This window comes from Pristis pectinata, chromosome 19, assembly GCF_009764475.1.
Source record: "Pristis pectinata isolate sPriPec2 chromosome 19, sPriPec2.1.pri, whole genome shotgun sequence".
NCBI lineage: Eukaryota > Metazoa > Chordata > Chondrichthyes > Rhinopristiformes > Pristidae > Pristis > Pristis pectinata.
The window spans coordinates 17,554,712-17,572,556 of record NC_067423.1 but is presented as its reverse complement, the minus strand read 5'-3'; the positions used below and the strand labels follow the sequence as shown (position 1 = coordinate 17,572,556).

The following is a 17,845-nucleotide window of genomic DNA, read 5'->3' as shown; positions in this document are numbered from 1 at the left end:
TCATTGGTGTGTGGCACAGGCAGCAATCCCGAGATCACTACCCTTGAGGTCCTGCTTTTCAGCTTCCTACCTAACTCCCTGTATTCCCTCTTCAGGGCCTCATTTCTTTTCCTACCTATGTCATTGGTACCAGTATGTACCATGACCTCTGGCTGTTCATCCACCCCCTTCAGAATGCTGTGGACCTGATCCGAGACATCCCTGACCCTGGCACCGGGGATGCAACATATCATCCGGGAATCTCTTTCACCTCCACAGAATCTCCTGTCTGCCCCCCCTACTATGGAATCCCCTATCATTACCGCTCTCCTCTTAGTTATTAATTGACGATATTCTGTTCAGTTCCTTCAAGCACTAGCAAGGACCTTGATTATTAACAAGACAGTTAATATCTTAAAAGACATGATGACATATTTCAGTACAGTGTACTCACTGGATAAACTGCAGGATGACTTGACTGCAGTTGAAGGGTACTTCACCGTCACCATTACTGCAGGTAATTTCCCCTCCCTGCCCCTCAGTCTGTTTTGGTCTTCTCCCCCACTTCCCTTCTGCGCCACACGACCAGGCTCAGAGCCAGAGATGACCTACCAGCGGCTTTCCTCTGGTAGGTCGTCTCCCCCAACAGTATTCAAAGCAGTATACCTGTTATTGAGAGGAACAGCCACAGGGGTACTCTGCACTACCTGCCTATTCTCAGTCCTTCTCCTGACAGTTACCCAGCTACCTGCCTCCTGCAGCTTTGGAGTGACTGCCTCCCTGTAGCTCCTATCTATGAACTCCTTGTTATCCCACAGGAGCCGAAGGTCATCCAGCTGCAGCTCCAGTTCCCTATCACGGTCTGTAAGAAGCTGCAGCTGGATGCACCTCATGCAGATGTAGTTATCAGGGAGACTGGATGTCTCCCGGAATTCCCACATCTCACAAGATGAACACACCACTGACCCTGCAGCCATTCTATCAACTCTGGCTTGGCACTTAAGGAAACACCAAAGCAAGAATGAAGAACACTTACCCGAGACTTACCTTTGTCTCTTCTCACCGAAGCCTCTTGAGCCAAAGCCTCAGTCTCCCACTCCAACACTGGCCCACTCACACAATGGCTGCTCCACTTACACTTACCTTCCTTTTATTTGCTGCTGTTAATCACCCTATCACTGGTAACAATTTACAAAACTGCCTCCTTTAGACTCTTGCAAGGTGAAACTCAAAAGCACAGAGACTCAAGTCTTTTCAAAGGTCCTGCTCCAACTCCTGACTCTGCAAGGTGAAATTCATAAGCACAGACACAGAGACACACCTCTTTTCAAAGGTCTGCTTCAAATCTCGCTCCAACATCCCAACTCTGCAAGTGAAACTCACAAGCACAGAGACTCACCTCTTTTCTACACTGGTTTGGAAATGAATGGTAGAATATGGGAGGAGTTGAGAATGAGGGAAGACTAAAATAGGATTAACGTAAGATTGGTACAAATAGTGGTTGATGGTTGGCAAAGACTCGGTGGGCCAAATGGTCTCTTTCTGTGCTGTCTCTTCTCCATGATTCTTTGATTTTATGAGCACCTCATCTTGCATCTGGGCACATAGCGGTTCTAATGATTCAAGTTTTAATTCAACAGTTAACTCTCTTCACAGATGCTGACTGACTTGGCGGATTATCAGCCTTCTCTTTTATTTCAGGCTTCCAGCAGCTGCTGTATTCTGCACCTCACAGTTCCAGCGTGATTGTTTTTTCCCTAACTGCCTTCATTTATCACTCCTCCAAATAGTTCAGCAATAAATAAGAAGCATTCATCGCCCTCGCTTAGACGGCACCAAAAATGATTGTGTCACGTGGACAACCTTGGTCTCCATCCAATTGCAGGCATTCTCTTTCTTCTTGCCAACAGTCTTCACTCTCTCTGCAACTTGAAACACACTTGTTCTGATGACGGGTTGCTAACTTGAAATGTTCTCTCTCCATAGATGCCACCTAGCCTGCTGAGTATTTCTAGTGCTTTCTGATTTTTATCTCCTGCCTTGTTTGGATCTGACACTCCACACTACATTCCCCTTTTGCTCTTGTTCATAACGATGTTTTCCTATTCCTACTCTGCTGCACATTGCATTAATTATATAATTCTCCTGCTCTTATGAAACAACATCCTGGAAAATGCCCTAACAAAAACCATGTGAGGTCCAGGCTAAATTAGTTATTAATTGACAATATTCTGTTCAGTTCCTAGAAACACTAACAAGGACCTTGATTATAAACAAGACAGTTAATATTTTAAAATACATGATGACGTCTTTCAGTACTGTGTACTCACCGGATAAACTGCAGGATCACTTGATTGCTGTTGAAGGATACTTCACCGTCACTATTACTGCAGGTAATTTCCCTTCCCTGCTCCTCAGTCTGTTTTGCTCTGCATTGCATCTACTGAGCATGTAGGTTGCACAACCTCTTGGTATTGTATTAATGTTTGTACTGGTTCTGTCAACTGTAGCTGACTCTGCTCTGAACTTTTTCACCCCCTGATTCTCCATAAGAGTTGGCCAATCTGTTTATCAAGCATGTCCTATCATGCATGATATCACAGCTCACATGTAATTTATTCCTTTTGCCTGACCCTTTGCCTCAGATCTTCTGATTCTCTTAGCCAACGTTTCCTTTATCTCGGACTGGAAAATTATCCTCGTCTCCTGTGGGATAAAATTCTAGATTTCAATTATTGCTTGGGTGAAAAGGTGCCTCCAAATTTCATTCCCAAATATTCTGCCCCTTGATTCATCGGAAGCCAAATACGTTCCTCTGTATAGGTGCAATAAAATCCATTAACATTTATAAATCCTAATTGGCTTCCTCTTTCAGAATGATTCCCATCCCCATCACATCCCAAAGGTGGAGCTCACTGATCTGGGACCTGCGTCCATTCCATTCCATATTTTACTTCTCCGTTCCAGTCTCCTGTTGGAATTTGATGGGGCTAATGGCGTAAAAAGGTCCGCCCCAGTACTCCTCCTCAGGTGGCATCAGACTCCCTGTAACGAGGAAATCCCAGGACTCGAAGAAGGGCAAATCATGGAAGAAAGTTGGGAACCTTTGCAACCTTTACCGTTCCCCACTGGACCAAAGCCTTGCCCACTGCCCTTGCATCGCATTGTTAGCTCAGAAATTCATCAGGTTCAGACGCGTCATCAATCCTGAAATGTCTGTTGCTGGGACACGGCAGTGACAATGGCAGCTGAGCGGGGCGAAGATCAGTGATCCTCCTGGGAGTCGGAGAAAGGGGACGCGCTTCATCCGACAGTTGCTGCAATCCTTGGCAGCACCGTGGCCAACTTCTGCTCCGTACTTAAATCCTGGATCCAAACAAAAGAGTGTGAGTGGCCGTTTAAAGATCTGGGATGGGAGCATGTGAGTTGTAAAAATAGCTCGGTTCAACTGAAAATAGTTCAATGCCCGCCGCTTTCACACGGACACCTTCAAATATCAGTGAAATATCTTTGAATAATTAGCTCTTTTAAAGAAAAACGAAACGCCCTTACAAAGACCCCAGTCTCAGCTGTTGGAGGATCTAACCCCAAATGCAAAAGTGAGAGAGTGATTCGCGGTGAGAGGTGTTTAGGGCAGCGGATCCACGCCCCCACCCACTGCCCTGTCTGTCGAGATGCAATGAGGGCAGTGTCGCGTTTGGCTGTTTTACCACCCACAAAACACATTTCCTGTCAAAGGCCACAACACACATTGAGAACCCAATCCTCTCCGACTCGGTGGACCTAACTTCTGCACTCTGCCTCAGGCAGAGCGAATGCACCTCAATTGTTATCAGACAGTGTGTGGTTAGGATGAGACTTTCTGCTGAAAAGTAAAACAATGCAGAAAATTGGAAATAAAAAGTAGAAAATGCTGGAACCTCCTGGTCTCCACCCCACCACACTACATTCCCTTCAACCTCACCCCCCTCCCGACTTCTGTCCAATTAAAAATGTTTGATTTCTAACTCTCTTATCGCCAATGAAAGATCTCTGTTCCTCCACAGATGCTGTGTATTTCAGTACACACTGAGTATTTCCACCATTTTTGTTATTTTGCATTTTGCTGAAATTCTGAAAGCACTCCAAGTCGTTTCCACCTCTCTCCCCAAATTCCTAAGTGATGGGTTACAGTATCTCAACTTCCCTCTTTCCATATTAGTAAGAGAAACAATACAGTCTAGTACATCCGTCTCCATGACTATAAACTGCTGATCATTCAATGATGATGCCAAGCTGTCCAGTTATTCTGTTTTGTTTTTACATTCACACAGTCAGATAAATCTACCCACCTACAATGCCCACTGATCCTTGGGTTGGAACATGGAGACCTCACCGCCCGAGAATGGCGATTGCAGCTATGTACAGCGGCCCAGGTCCCAAGTACCTCCTGCCTGGACACACAGGTTTGTGCGTTACTTTCAATCAGTCTCCTCTGAATGCGACACCAAGGTCGGGAGTCTTGCGCGAGCGCTCACAACCTACGTTAAAGAGCAAATTCTCCTGTTGAGAGGGCAAATAAATAAGTAAAGAACTGGGATATCACCAGTTCGTATAACAAGGACTCCATCTGCAGAGTAGTGCAGACGAAACTCCACATTGTGATGATAATTGCAACCTGCTTCTGAAACAGATTTAAGCACAGGTCCCATGAGTTCAGGGACCATGATGTAGATGGGAGATCGTGACTTTAGGACCGTACAGTAGACGGGAGCCCGCGAGTTTAGGAGCAATGGTGGAGACAGGAGCCCAGTGACACCCAAGTGAGATGATCCCGCTCAGGCAAGGATCCACGCCAACTGGCCAGGAAATCACGTTGCATAACCTGCAGTTTGCTAACATGGGGTAGGTGGCTGAAGATTTTCCCCAGGGTTTCAGGGTGAGATGAGATGGTCTGGAGCAGGCTGCAAGCTTGAGGCTGCTACAACCAGGGATAAGGGTAATGACCAGTTGGGGGAGGCCCAGAAGAGGGTGACTGGCGGTGGTCTGCTTCTGGGTGACAATGAGTGGGTGACAGATGGAGAGTAGGGAGACCCCAGGGTGGGGGCAGGGGAATCAAGAGGGGAAGAAAGGGGAAAGGGACTGAAAGATAAGAGGGTGAATGAAGGGGTATGGAGCTGAAGTGGAGGAGCACTGAAGTGGGGGGGACTGAGGGTACAGTTAGATGATGAAGGCACAACTAGGAAGGGTACTGAAGCTTAGGCGGGATCATCGTAGAATGGTGAGAAATATAATGTGGACAATACGTGCTTGTGTCCATGTGTGTGCTTGAATTCAGTGTGTGCGTGTGCGCGTGTATCCACACACCTGTGTGCACAAGCCCTCGCTCTCTCGTCTGCATCATAGCTGGTGTGTGACAGCCACAGCATTTTGAAATAATTCACACGCAGGAATCTACTACTGGTATTGGTATTGGTTTATTATTGTCACTTGTACCAAGGTACAGTGAAAAGCTTGTCTTACAAACCGATCGTACAGGTCAATTCATTACACAGTGCAGTTACATTGAGTTAGTACAGAGTGCATTGATGTAGTACAGATAAAAACAATAACAGTACAGAGTAAAGTGTCACAGCTACAGAGAAAGTGCAGTGCAATAAGGTGCAAGGCCACAACAAGGTAGACCGTGAGGTCATAGTCCATCTCATTGTATAAGGGAACCATTCAATAGTCTAATCACAGTGGGGTAGAAGCTGTCCTTAAGTCTGGTGGTACGTGCCCTCAGGCTCCTGTATCTTCTACCCGATAGAAGAGGAGAGAAGAGAGGATGTCCCGGGTGGGTGGGGTCTTTGATTATGCTGGTTGCTTCACCAAGACAACGAGAGGTAAAGACAGAGTCCAAGGAGGGGATAGACTACTGTCTATCAGAACTAGATTAGAAGCAAATTAAGCTTGACCGCGAGGGATTGTTTAAAAAGACGACCTATAGGTCAGAATCTGCTCACTCAGCAATGGCCAGGGGCTTCTGCTATTCTGGGTGTTGCGTGGCAGATGTCCTGTAATTTTTAGATGTGGCAGACAAGGGAAATACATTCTCTTTCTGGCTACAGACCACGAATTATGTTTACTTCTTTTCACAGTCAGAGAGTTGCCGCTGTACTTCTGCACAAATTCTCCCATGCATTTGCAGAACAGTTCTGAACTGACACGTAACCATGGAAATTCACCATGAATCATGGACTAGGCTGAGCAGCTAACTGCCCTCCTCCTGTTTCTGTGTTCCTCTGGCAGTGCTCATGTTCTTGTTGGCCACTCCACTTACTATATTCGGGCTGCGGGGTGGGTGCTGTGGAAAGCCTGATGAAACTGAAAGTTGAGTTCCAATCGCACAGAGAAGGTTGAAAGCTCCTGACGGTTCCAGTCTCTTGAACTTCCAGGTTATATTGGCCACGATACAACAACATACAGGGCTCCTGCTTATTCCTTGGCCCAGCGTCTTTCAGGTTCAAAGGACAGTGGCACACCTGCACCAAAAATGATCCCAGAAAAGATGACTCATCATGGGAAGGAGACTGTCCCTGCATGGACAATGGGTCACCGACCGAGAGACATTGATCCGAGTAAAACACCAGGACCAGGTCAGTGCTGAATGCTCCTTACAGTGCAAGGTCAGGGCGACGAATGTTAATGGTACTGGTATTGGTTTATAATTGTCACTTGTGCCGAGGTACAGTGAAAAACTTGTCTTGCAAACCGATCGTACAGTTCAATTCATTACACAGTGCAGTTACATTGAGTTAGTACAGAGTGCATTGAGGTAGTACAGGTGAAAACAATAAATGGGAGAAAGATCATGATTAAAAAATCAATTGCTCTATAATTAGTTCAGTTCTGGTATCTACATTCTGACTGCCTTTGCCTAGACTCTAAGCACCGCAAGTACCTATCTAAACATATTGTCCCTGTACCTATCCTTGCTCCTTATTGACAGTCCTTAAAACCTACCATTTTAACCAAGCTTCTGGCCACCTTTCTGGTATCTCTTTCAGTTTCTTGGTGTCTAATTTGATTTGAAACACTCCTTTGAAGAGAAAATCCAGGTAATTACAGGCCAGTGCAGTGAAGTTACTGGAAAAAGTTCTGAGGAACAGGATTAACACACCTGGAAAGAAGGACCGAATCAGGAATAATCAGTGTGGCTTTGTTGGTGGGAGATTCTGAGATGTAAAAATATATTGATGAGGGTATTGGATGTAGTCTACTTGGGCTTCAGTAAGGCCATTGGAAAACTAGTCTAAAAGATTAGAACCCATGGCATTCGAAGCATGTTGGCAAATTTGATCCAATGTTGTCTTGGTAACAGGAGTGAGAAGATGATAGTAGAGTGCTGATTTTGTGATTGGAAACCTGTGACCACAGGGATCAATGCTGGGACCCTTACTGTTTCTTAATTTTTTAGTTTTATTTACAGCGTGGTAACAGGCCCTTCCAGCCCAACGAGTCCGCGCCGCCCATTTTTTAAACCCAAATTAACCTACCCATACGTCTTTGGAATGTGGGAGGAAACCAGAGCTCACGGAGGAAACCCACACAGACTCGGGAGAACGTACAAACTCCTTACAGACAGCGACGGGAATCGAACCCTGATCACTGGTGCTGTAATAGCGTCGCGCTAACCGCTATACATTATATACATTGCCTGAGTGGGTGGTGGAGGCAGGTACTCTTGCAACATTTAAGAAATACCTAGGTGAACACTTCATAATGGTAGAGATTTATCTTGTCCACAAGTGATTGAGGATATCAGACACCAGCTGTTCCATTGAAGGCAGTGGAACAAAATGTGTGTAAATGATGGCTCACCATGCATTTAGCGCCACTGATCAAAGGCAAGTTTCCCATAATGGTGTTTTCCCATTCCAGGATGGGTTTCAGTAGTACGTGATGGTTGTGTTACTAGATCACTAATCCGAAGTGTATGCAACTGATCCAAGAAATGTACACACTTGCTTAGTCAGCTGGGACCAGGAGAAGGGCTTTGACAGAATATCACGTGATGGATATGCTCTCAAAAATGGGGATTAGGGAAGGGATCCATAATTGGATCTGACTGCTCTACATATGCTTCAATAAACAGTATGGGAATGGAAAGCTTCCTGATCAGATCTGGAGTCAGACAAGGCTGTCCGCTCACTTCTGTGTTGCTTGTGTTTGTATCAAGCCTTTTCCTGAATCCATCAGGACAGATGCAGGCAGAAGAGGAATGATGATTCCAGGCAGCAGAGGCACTGAGGTAAAATCCTTCCTGTACATGTATGACTTCACTGACTTTTGTGTGAAATTCACTGTTGGTCCACAGATTGATGAACATCTGTGATTAGTTTGAACTAGCCTCAGCGACCAGAGTTAATCACAGCAAATGTGAGGCCATGTTCTTTGGAAACTGGTGCAACTGATCCTTTGTTCCCTTCACTGTCAGCTCTGATTACCAGATGGAAATGTGCTTCAGAGGAGCCAGAGCATGTGCCAAAAACTGGGTGGAGCCCACTGTTAAAGTGAAACAATAATCAGGAATGTAGGAGTAGCACTTCCTCTCTAATGCATAAAGAACCCAGTCATCAGCTGAAGTTATTGGGGAGTGGGGTTGTACCCAATACGATCCTAGCTCTGTGGCACTTTTGTGTGTAACAAGCTGTGTGTAGAGCCTGGGTACACAAATGCCAAGTGTCACCATGTACTGAGGTCTAACTTTCCCTGGCATTGTGAAGGACGGGTTTGGCCAAGTTGCCATTCATTTGGGCCATGGTCTACCACTTGTACCTCGTAAAAAAGTTTGTGCAGAGAAACACGTTTGACAACTTTTGTGATATTTTAGGCAAGGAAGCCTGTCATCCTTACCCAAAGAGGTCTGTACACACAATAGCCACAAAGTACTTGATTTTTAAATGCCTGAAGATTCTCAATTACATAATAATTAATAGTCTGTGCAATGCTACCCATACTTTGAGAATGAATTACAACAATATCTCATAAGGAGTTCAGCTCTGTACAAAAAGCCACAATTTCTTGAATCTGCATCTTTAGATTATAATCTCAAGGCAGATAATTGAAATTTAAAAAGACAGGCCAGGTCAGGTCTCAGAGCTTGATCACGGCAGTCAAACTTGGTGACTGCACTCAAAACTATCCTGCTGCAATTCAATGTCAAAGACCTGTTGAAACAAGGTGTGCCATGTTTGTTTAATAATGTTGATCTGGATAGACAAGAATTGTTTCCTGGAATGCCTAAAAAGGATTACAGTCTCTATATGTAATTTATGACTTTGTTAATTGATGTACTTTGCCTTTGCCATGTAACTTGTTTAGATTGCATTTAGATAAAATGCCCCTGGACATTAATTGCTTCAATTAATCGCTTCAATTAATTTGCTTTAATTTAGTCACTACTTTAATTGTTCCACTGTTGCCAGCCATGGTTCTTCTGCCTAGTGTTAAATTTCTGAATTTCCCTCCTTTACCTTCCTCTTTTTAAAGTATTTCTTCAGTCTTTACATCTATAACCTAGTCTTTGGGTATTAACCCCAATGTCTTTTTATGCACTGGTGCCTAAATTTGCATGAAAATACTGTGTGAAGCAGTTTGGGGTGTTCTGCTGTGTTAAGGATGCTATATAGTTGCAAGTTATTGGTAGTCTCTAAGTTATATCTGATAAATGGGTATTTACAATGACTGACCTTGCCTTTTCTGCTTCTCTGAGCAGCGAATTACAAGATAGAACAGGCAAGTAGATTAGTTCACCGCTCTGTTCCAGCCTACTCCATGGCTTTGCGGACAGTCGGGTTCAAGGGAAGTGACGGCCCAGGTACAGTAATCGGCACTCAGTACCATCTCTCAGTCTGTTGTATTTCACATGTGTGGCTGGTTGATGCCAACAATGAAGCCCATTTACTTCAATTTGATTGGTCCTGTGATGAATACATAACTAAAGAAATTGTTTCTAACACCTGAGGGATGGGGCCAAAGATGAGCTTAATGGAGGTAAAAGGTAGAGAATTTAAAAAACTATTGATGGACAATCTGTGAACAAGATACCATGAAGAAATCCATTATAATACTCATCTTCTTCAAATTTTGCAGCTCTTAGTTTTTGCTCTATGGCTACTAATGACTAAGATGCAGTCCCTCAGTCCTGGGGCTGCCTCTCACTTAGGACCACTCCCTCAGTTCTATGGCTGCCTGCCAATAAGAATTACTGCCTCAATCCTGGGACTCCCTCCCACTCAGGATCATTCCCTCAATTCCAGGGCTGCCTGTCACTCAGGATCACTCCCTCAGTCCCTGGCTCCCTCTCACTCATAGAGTCATCATACAGGATGGAAACAGGCCCTTCGGCCCATCTAGTCCATGATGACCAAGATGCCCATCCAAGCTAGTCCCATTTGCCTGCATTTGACCCATATCCCTCCAAACCTTTCCTAACTATGTAACTGCCCAAATGTCTTTTAAATGTTGTATTGTGCATGCCTCAACCACTTCCTCTGGCAGCTCATTCCATATACATGTCACCCTCTGTGTGAAAAAGTTCAGGTTCCCATCTCACCTTAAACCTATGCCTTCTGGTTATTGATTCCCCAACCCTGAGAAAAAGACTGTGTGTATTCACCCTACCTATGCACCTCTATGCATGGAGGTTTTATACACCTCGATGAGATCATCTCTTCAGTTTGCTACACTCCAATGAATGAAGTCCTAACCTGCCCAACCTTTCCCTAATAATGCAGTCCCTCGAGTCCTGGCAACATCCTCGTAAGTCTTTTCTGCACTCGTTTCAGCTTAATGGCATCTTTCCTGTAGCAGGGTGACCAACATTGAACAGAATACTCCAAGTGTGGCCAAGTTGGAGTATAGGGTTACTCCAACTGCAACCCTATACTACTATATCCCAACTACTATACTCAATGCCTTGACTGCTGAAGGCCAGCGTGCCAAAAGTCTTCTTTACCACTCTGTCTACCTATGAGGCCTCTTTCAGGGAACTATGTACTTATACTCCTTGGTCCTTCTGTTCCACAACATTCTCCAGGACCCGACCATTCACTGTGAAAATCCTACCACAATTTGATTTCCCAATGCGCAACACGTCACAATTATCTGAATTAAACTCCATTTGCCATTCTTTAGCCCACTTACACAGCTGTTCAAGATCCCACTATTATTCTTGATAATCTTCTTCACTGTATACAATACCACCTATTTTAGGATCACTCTGTCAGTCCCATGATCTCCTACCATTACAGATCCCTTTCTTCAGTCTCCATGTCACTCTAATTTCCTCCCTCAGACCCAGGCACCAGTCAATCAAATTGACTTATCTTAGGCTCAGGACCCTCTGTCTGTCAAACTCCTTCCATCAGCCCCAGCTTTCTCTGTTACTGAGATTCATTGCTCGGGCCCATGTAATTCAGATTCATTCCTGGGGTTCCTCTAATTCTGAATCCATCCTTCATTTCTGGGGATCCCCATGGCTCAGACATTCCTTCATCCCTAAGTCCCTTCATACTCATCATCACTTCCCTGGTTCCAGGACAGCTTTTCATTCAGACTCCCTCACCCAGTGTTGGGACCCCCTGTCATTCAGACCCATTTCCCCAGTCCTGAGGCATCCTGTGCCTCTGACGCAGTCCCTCATTTCCAGGCAGCCTGTAATGCAGACTCAGTCCCTCACTCCCTGGGTGCCAGCTCCAGGCCCCTCAGTCACTCAGAATCACTCCCTCAATCCCATAGTCTCCTATCATTCAAACTCACTCGTTTCAGTCAGATTCACTATTTAAGTCTGAAGACTCCCTGTCAGTCACGCCTAACACCTGCTCATAGATGTCCCATTTGGGTTTTGCCAGGACCACTTGGCTCCAGACCTCATCACAGCTTAGGTTCAAACATGGACCAAAAATCTGAATTCCAGAAGTGAGGTGAAAGTAACTGCCCTTGACACCAAGGCTTTGACTGAGTCTGGAATCAAGGGGACCTGGTAAAATTGGTATTGGTATTGGTTTATTATTGTCACTTGTACCGAGGTACAGTGAAAAACCTGTCTTGCATACCGTTTGTACAGATCAATTCATTACACAGTGCAGATACATTGAATTAGTACAGAGTGCATTGAGGTAGTACAGATAAAAACAATAACAGAATACAGAGTAAAGTGTCACAGCTACAGGGAAGTGCATTGCAGGTAGACAATAAGGTGCAAAGTCACAACAAGGTAGATTGTGAGGTCAAGAGTCCATCTCATCGTATAACCTTTCAATAGTCTTATCAGAATGGGATAGAAGCTGTCCTTGAGCCTGCTGGAATGTGCCCTCAGGCTCCTGTATCCTCTGCCTGATGCAACGGGCAGAAAGATATGTGATGGACTACTCCTCACCTGAATCAGTGCACCTCCATCGACTCTCAAGAAACTCAACACATTCCACAACAGATCAGCTCACTTGATTTGTACCCTATCTACCACCTTAAAATTCCTTCCCTCCACCACCACATACCTTGGTTGAAGTGTGAGTGCCATCTATAAAATGCACTGTAGTAAGTCACCCTGTTTGTTCCAACATCACCTCTCAAGATTTGACCTCTACTACCAAGAAGAACAAGAGCCACAAGTACATAGGGACACTTTCACCTGAATATTTACCTCCAAGTCACACTTCATCCCAACTTGAAAGCATATCCATATTCCTCTATTATCACTGGTTCTAAATCCTGGAAGTTCTACCTAGCAGCGCTGTGGAGAACGTTCACCTGAAAAATGAATAAATCAAACAAAAGTCCATTATTTCAAGTTCTTTAATGTTGATTTAATTAACTGTTAGTTGAATGAAAAATGACAAAAACATATGAAGTGGCATTCAAAAATAAACGAAACTAAAAGGTTTATGGAAGAAGAATCGGAAAAGTGGCAATAACTGGATTACTTATTCAGACAGCTAGCACAGACAAGAGAGTCAAATGCCCCCTAAGCTGCATGTGTTGATGCTTCTGAAGGTTCTGTCCTCTAATTAGACATCAGTTTGTAGTTGCTGGACACTGGCACATATACAGGCAACTTGAGTTGTGTCAAGGTAGCCCCTAGTAACTAGGTGAATAGCTCAGGTCACTTTATCTCTGTCTCCTCTTTGTACTAGGACCCGCACGATACAATGACGTGCAAGTATTTGGGCCTAAAATCCCACATTTGAAAGCAGCACCTGCCTACTCCATGTCACAGAAAACAGCATTTGGAAGCATGCTGAGTAACGTCGTAAAAGTAAGTGAATCCATCCTTAGGCATAGACTGTTTCATTTTTGGGGCACGTGCATTGATTTTTAGCATCCTCCATCTGGCAGAAACTGGTCAAGGGCAGGTGATGTGGTTGAATTTGGGATGGGGAACTTGCTCACTTCTTTCCCTTTACCAATGTCTGGCTGGCCCCTGTGTTTAATGCTCCTAAGCAAGCAAAGCCCTCCTTAAATGTGCAGGCCTAACTGATTTTTGATTTAACTTAGCCAGTGCTGGGAGAGGGAGTCACAGCCAGAAGAGGCTCGGTAAGCTCAGTTTTTATACGCTTCCTTTTGGACCAGGAGAAACAAGCTTGGGCCTTAGGTGCCCTCTGCTCTGATCACTTGCCTGCCTTCCTCCCTCTCCATTTCTTGTCTTCTAACTGACCACCCAACAGGAGCTGAAGGATTGCGTCAGAGGTGCTGTGCTCCCACTGAAGTGGTCAGCCAAGGCACCATCTGTACTGGTGAATATTAAAGATGCCATGGAATCATTTGAAGACCAGGGAGCTTTCCAGCCTCGTCTGATTTCTGCACATTGCTGCAATGTGTAGATTAGCTGCACATTGCTGCTTGTACAGTCCCATTGCAGCTAAAATGGCTGTCACATTGGCTTTATAAAATTCACTGAACAGGCTGTCTCTTGGTAACAAACGGGTTCCATTCTTACAGATGTCCTTGAGTCGATTTTGTCCATAAATAGGAAAATACACAAAAATCACTCGATATGGTAACCACCCCTCCACAGTATTGTATTGTAATGAATTACATCAAAAGCACGTAAGACTGATAAGAAAGAACAATTACTAAAGGTAGAGAGAGAGGTAACCGTTTGTAGGAATTAATGTACTTACTTTTGTTGGACTTTTGAAAATAATAATAGTACGGGAGCTCATTCATATGTACAGGTGTCCTGTAAGTCTGACATTGGTGAGCTGGGGATGGTTGGTATTTGTAACTCGTTTCTTGCAAAGCACTTTGAGAATATTTATGAGATAAGGTATCAAACCCATGACTTCCATTATCTGGAGGGACAAGGGCAGCAGGTGCAAGGAAAACTACCATCCACACGTTTTCTCCCGCGTCAAACAATTTCCTGACTTGAACACAAGCAGTTGTTTCTTCAGTATCACAAGGACAAAATCTTGAAACTCCCTCCGTAATAGCACTACAGAAACATAGTCGTAGTTTAAGAGCAACTTGAGAAATCCCTAATCTTAATAATGAATAATATTAACATTATAAATATATACTTTTTCTCTACTGTCCTTTGAATTGCTAAATAATCTACTGGTCTGAGTAAGCTCAGGTCCATGAACCAAAAAAATGTCTACAGTTACATAAGTCAGTTCTCCCATTCAGGCTTATGTACCTGAATTATATTCCACCACTCCAAAAACATTATATCCAAAATAATATATCCGAATACCAGACAGACACAAATTCTCCTTTGGGATATTTGAAATTTACAGTCTATCAAAATTTTTAAATTCTCTGCATTGTATCTGAGTCCACTAATACAGCAATCACTTTGTCACCTGGTCACCTTCCTATCTGTAGGCCACCCCTCTCCACTACTGCTAAAGTTAAAGGGCATCAAGATCAGGACTGTCTCAGATTTCAAATCAACATTTAAGGCCTGAGCCAGATGTGGGATCTGTCTGATTGCCTCTAAAGCTTACTTTACCTTTAATTACAGACCCCAGGGCCATGTGCATATAAACATGTGGAAACTGATGTATTCAAAAACAGAGCACCCAAATACACCATTGTGGAACGCAATACGATTCCAGGAGACATGACATTGAAACCAGGACCTAATCGTTACAGGACAGAAGATGTAAGTGGGGATGCTAAATAGAAATTTATCATTTTAGTCCTAGCCACTCCCTATTGTGAAGGGCTGAGTTTTTCTCAAGGCTCTATTGAGAAATGTGCTTGTCTGACCTTTGCTCCATGGGTTATGTGGAAAAGTAGAAAGACAAAATTTTTTTAAGATATATTGCTAGTGAAGGACTTGCATGCCCTTTCTCATGATCTCATTTTCTTTCTCATAAAAGACATTTGGATAAGTCAATGGATAGGAAAGGTTTAGAGGGTTAAAGGCGAAAGGCAGGCAAATGGGACTAGCCTGGGTGGGCACCTTAGTCAGCATGGACAAGTTGGGCCGAAGGGCCTGTTTCTGTGCTGTATTACATTATGACTCTATGAGTCTATAACTGCAGAAGTTAACAGCAGTTTTATACAGTCCACAGTGTTGGTTTCCCACCAAATGAAGGGCATAATCTACAGAATTGTATAGTATTTGTTTTTGACTCTGTAGATTAAATTTCTGGACTTACTGGATAATTGTTTGAGTAGGTCAATATTCCTAAGATTTTAGAAGAATGAGAGTTGATCTTATTGAAACATAAAATTAGTTGAGGCTTTGACAAGGTAGATGCCTGGAGGTTGTTTCTTCTGGCTGGGACTGGGGAGGGCAAAATTCTTGCAATAAGGAGTCAGCAACTGACCACTGGACTGACGAGAAGAATCAGCATTCAGAGGCTGTGATTCCTTGGAATTCTCCACTAGAATTTTGTGCCAACTTCAAAAATCAATAGATTGTTGGGAACTGAAGAAATCAAAGGATGTGGGAAAGGCAGGAAAGTGGAGTTTGGGTAAGAGGTCAGCTATGATGTTAAAAATAAGGGAGTTTAAAAGGCTTAGTGACCTGTGCTGCTCCTATTTCTTAAGTTCTGAATCATCATCACTTGCCTGTGCTATCCCACATGAATAGGTAAGCAGCTCACATCAGGAATGTGGTAATTCTGGCAGATTTGGCTCCTCTTTAGCTGAAGACTTGCCCACATCCCATTGTAGTGAGCAGCTGTTCATCATTTGACTGAACATGAGGGCTCCCTGCTCTCAGTTCCACAACGTTTAGGAGGAGGAAGCTTTTTAATTAGTGGTTCAATTTAAGAGAAATGCATGAGATTATTTGTGTCACAGGGAGAAACTCAGTTTAACTCTGTTTTCTTTTCCAGGTGAATGTGCATAAAAACTATCCCAAATACACTTTTGGAATCCATCATTCCGATTACCTCGCACCTCTTATTGTGACACCCACGGATTGAGAGCCAACCACACAATTCCTGGCACAATCCTACCACCCTGTATTGCTGAAATTTCAATTGTACTTTTTTTAAAAAAAACTTTCATTTAAATATTTGATTCTTTTTCATCCTGTGTGTGTGATGTAAAACCTGGAAGTTTTTTTTATTATGAGGTTGGTGGAGAAACTTAACCCCACCCTGCACCCCTCACAAATGCCATGCAGTTGTCTATGCCCAAAGGTTGGAGAGAGTTAGATTCCAAACTTATTTACCCTTTAGCAACCCAAGCAGAAGTGCAGCTGTAACTACTACCTTACATCCTTCAAACATGGCAACTGAGGCTGCATAACCAGCAGGCAGTATGTTTTCACTGTTGGGAGGGAACAGACAAGTGGATCCTCTGCAATGATTTGTTATTTTGCTTTAGCCATTGGGGACTTGTGTTGGGGATTATAATAAAAAACACCTTTGGAGGATGCAGTACAGGCTGCAGCAGTTTTGTGGTATGGTGTTTTAATTATATTTATTTAGTCTTGCTGATTCAGTAGTGAAGGTAGTCTCAGTAGGTGTAGCTGATTGCCTCTGCTTCTCCCCAGCTGCTGGCACTAAAGAAGACAGGGGAGTATTTGGTTTGATTAGCTGAGCCAAACCAAAACACCACGCAAAAGAAAATTTTCATGGTTGTGTTTGGGAGTCAAAGGGGACTTAAAACTGGTGGAGGTCAGAAAGCATTGCTTCAGTATTTGAGACAGAAGACAGATGGGTTTGCCCTGGTGGAGGGTCAACAAAATTGTCTCAGTCTATAGGGGGTGGGACCACTTAAGTGGTGGGAAGGTGAAATGCTAAAGCTGATAGGAGTTTACAATATTAGTCACTGAAAATGTATTGAGATACCCCTCACTAGGCGTGTGTATTATGAGTATAATGATCTGGGATGTATTGTGCTGAGATCGAGTAATTTGTGATTAAGAAAATCTAAAATAGACACAGTGGGGGTGGGGCAACTTTTTCACAAAATGTGGAAGAGAAGTGGGATAAAGTTACAGTAGGAAATAATTACATTTTACTTTTGTATACAAGAAACTAATAAAATAGCAATATGTATGTTAACAGATTCAGGACTTATGGAGTTATATGAATATAGCAGATATTAATTCAAACAAGAAACAGTCTTCAGTTCTTGGTTGTAAATTGCAAGGTGCAATCAGTTTGAAGTTAAAAAGACAGTTTTGTAAACAAACAGTACTGTGGACAGAATGCAGGCTGCTGACCCACAGCAGGGGGTTGGCTGCTCAAGAGAGTGGTTTGGAAAGTGAAGTGACCATGAGACGTTCTAGTCTGCATCAGCCAAACCTAAGACAATGGGGTTATGTTAATTGGCCTACATCAAACCACACAACTGTGGCTAAGTTACCTTGCGCTACTGTGACCAAGCTCAAGGAAGCTTGCAGACCAGACTGATATTGTCACCTCAATAGTTG

At 43.7% G+C, this 17,845-nt stretch overlaps 2 protein-coding genes across 7 annotated transcripts in view; one reads left to right on the top strand and one right to left on the bottom strand.

Moving 5' to 3' along the window:
* tymp (thymidine phosphorylase) overlaps positions 1–2,448 on the bottom strand; it is a 56,608-nt gene extending 54,160 nt beyond the window's left edge. The window contains exon 1 of one of the 6 annotated variants that reach the window (XM_052034062.1): positions 2,310–2,448. The gene's annotated coding sequence lies outside the window, so the exon portion shown is untranslated. The other 5 variants (XM_052034066.1, XM_052034061.1, XM_052034064.1 and 2 more) reach the window with 5 other exon arrangements.
* A 179-nt stretch (positions 2,449–2,627) lies between these two features.
* Positions 2,628–17,609, top strand: odf3b (outer dense fiber of sperm tails 3B). The gene is made up of 7 exons (XM_052034067.1): positions 2,628–3,365; positions 4,293–4,424; positions 6,396–6,596; positions 9,719–9,820; positions 13,137–13,258; positions 14,969–15,109; positions 16,296–17,609. Exons 2-7 carry the CDS (start codon positions 4,316–4,318, stop codon positions 16,383–16,385), a joined length of 765 nt encoding a protein of 254 aa, XP_051890027.1. The 5' UTR covers positions 2,628–3,365; positions 4,293–4,315; the 3' UTR covers positions 16,386–17,609.
* Positions 17,610–17,845: the final 236 nt, after the last annotated feature.

Bases quoted from the DNA above. Each gene is read 5' to 3' on its own strand.
- odf3b (XM_052034067.1), top strand. From the start codon at position 4,316: ATGCCCACTGATCCTTGGGTTGGAACATGGAGACCTCACCGCCCGAGA. The intron at 6,597-9,718 runs GTCAGTGCTGAA...TTCTCTGAGCAG, and splicing joins GAGTAAAACACCAGGACCAG to CGAATTACAAGATAGAACAG. The intron at 15,110-16,295 runs GTAAGTGGGGAT...TTTCTTTTCCAG, and splicing joins ATCGTTACAGGACAGAAGAT to GTGAATGTGCATAAAAACTA.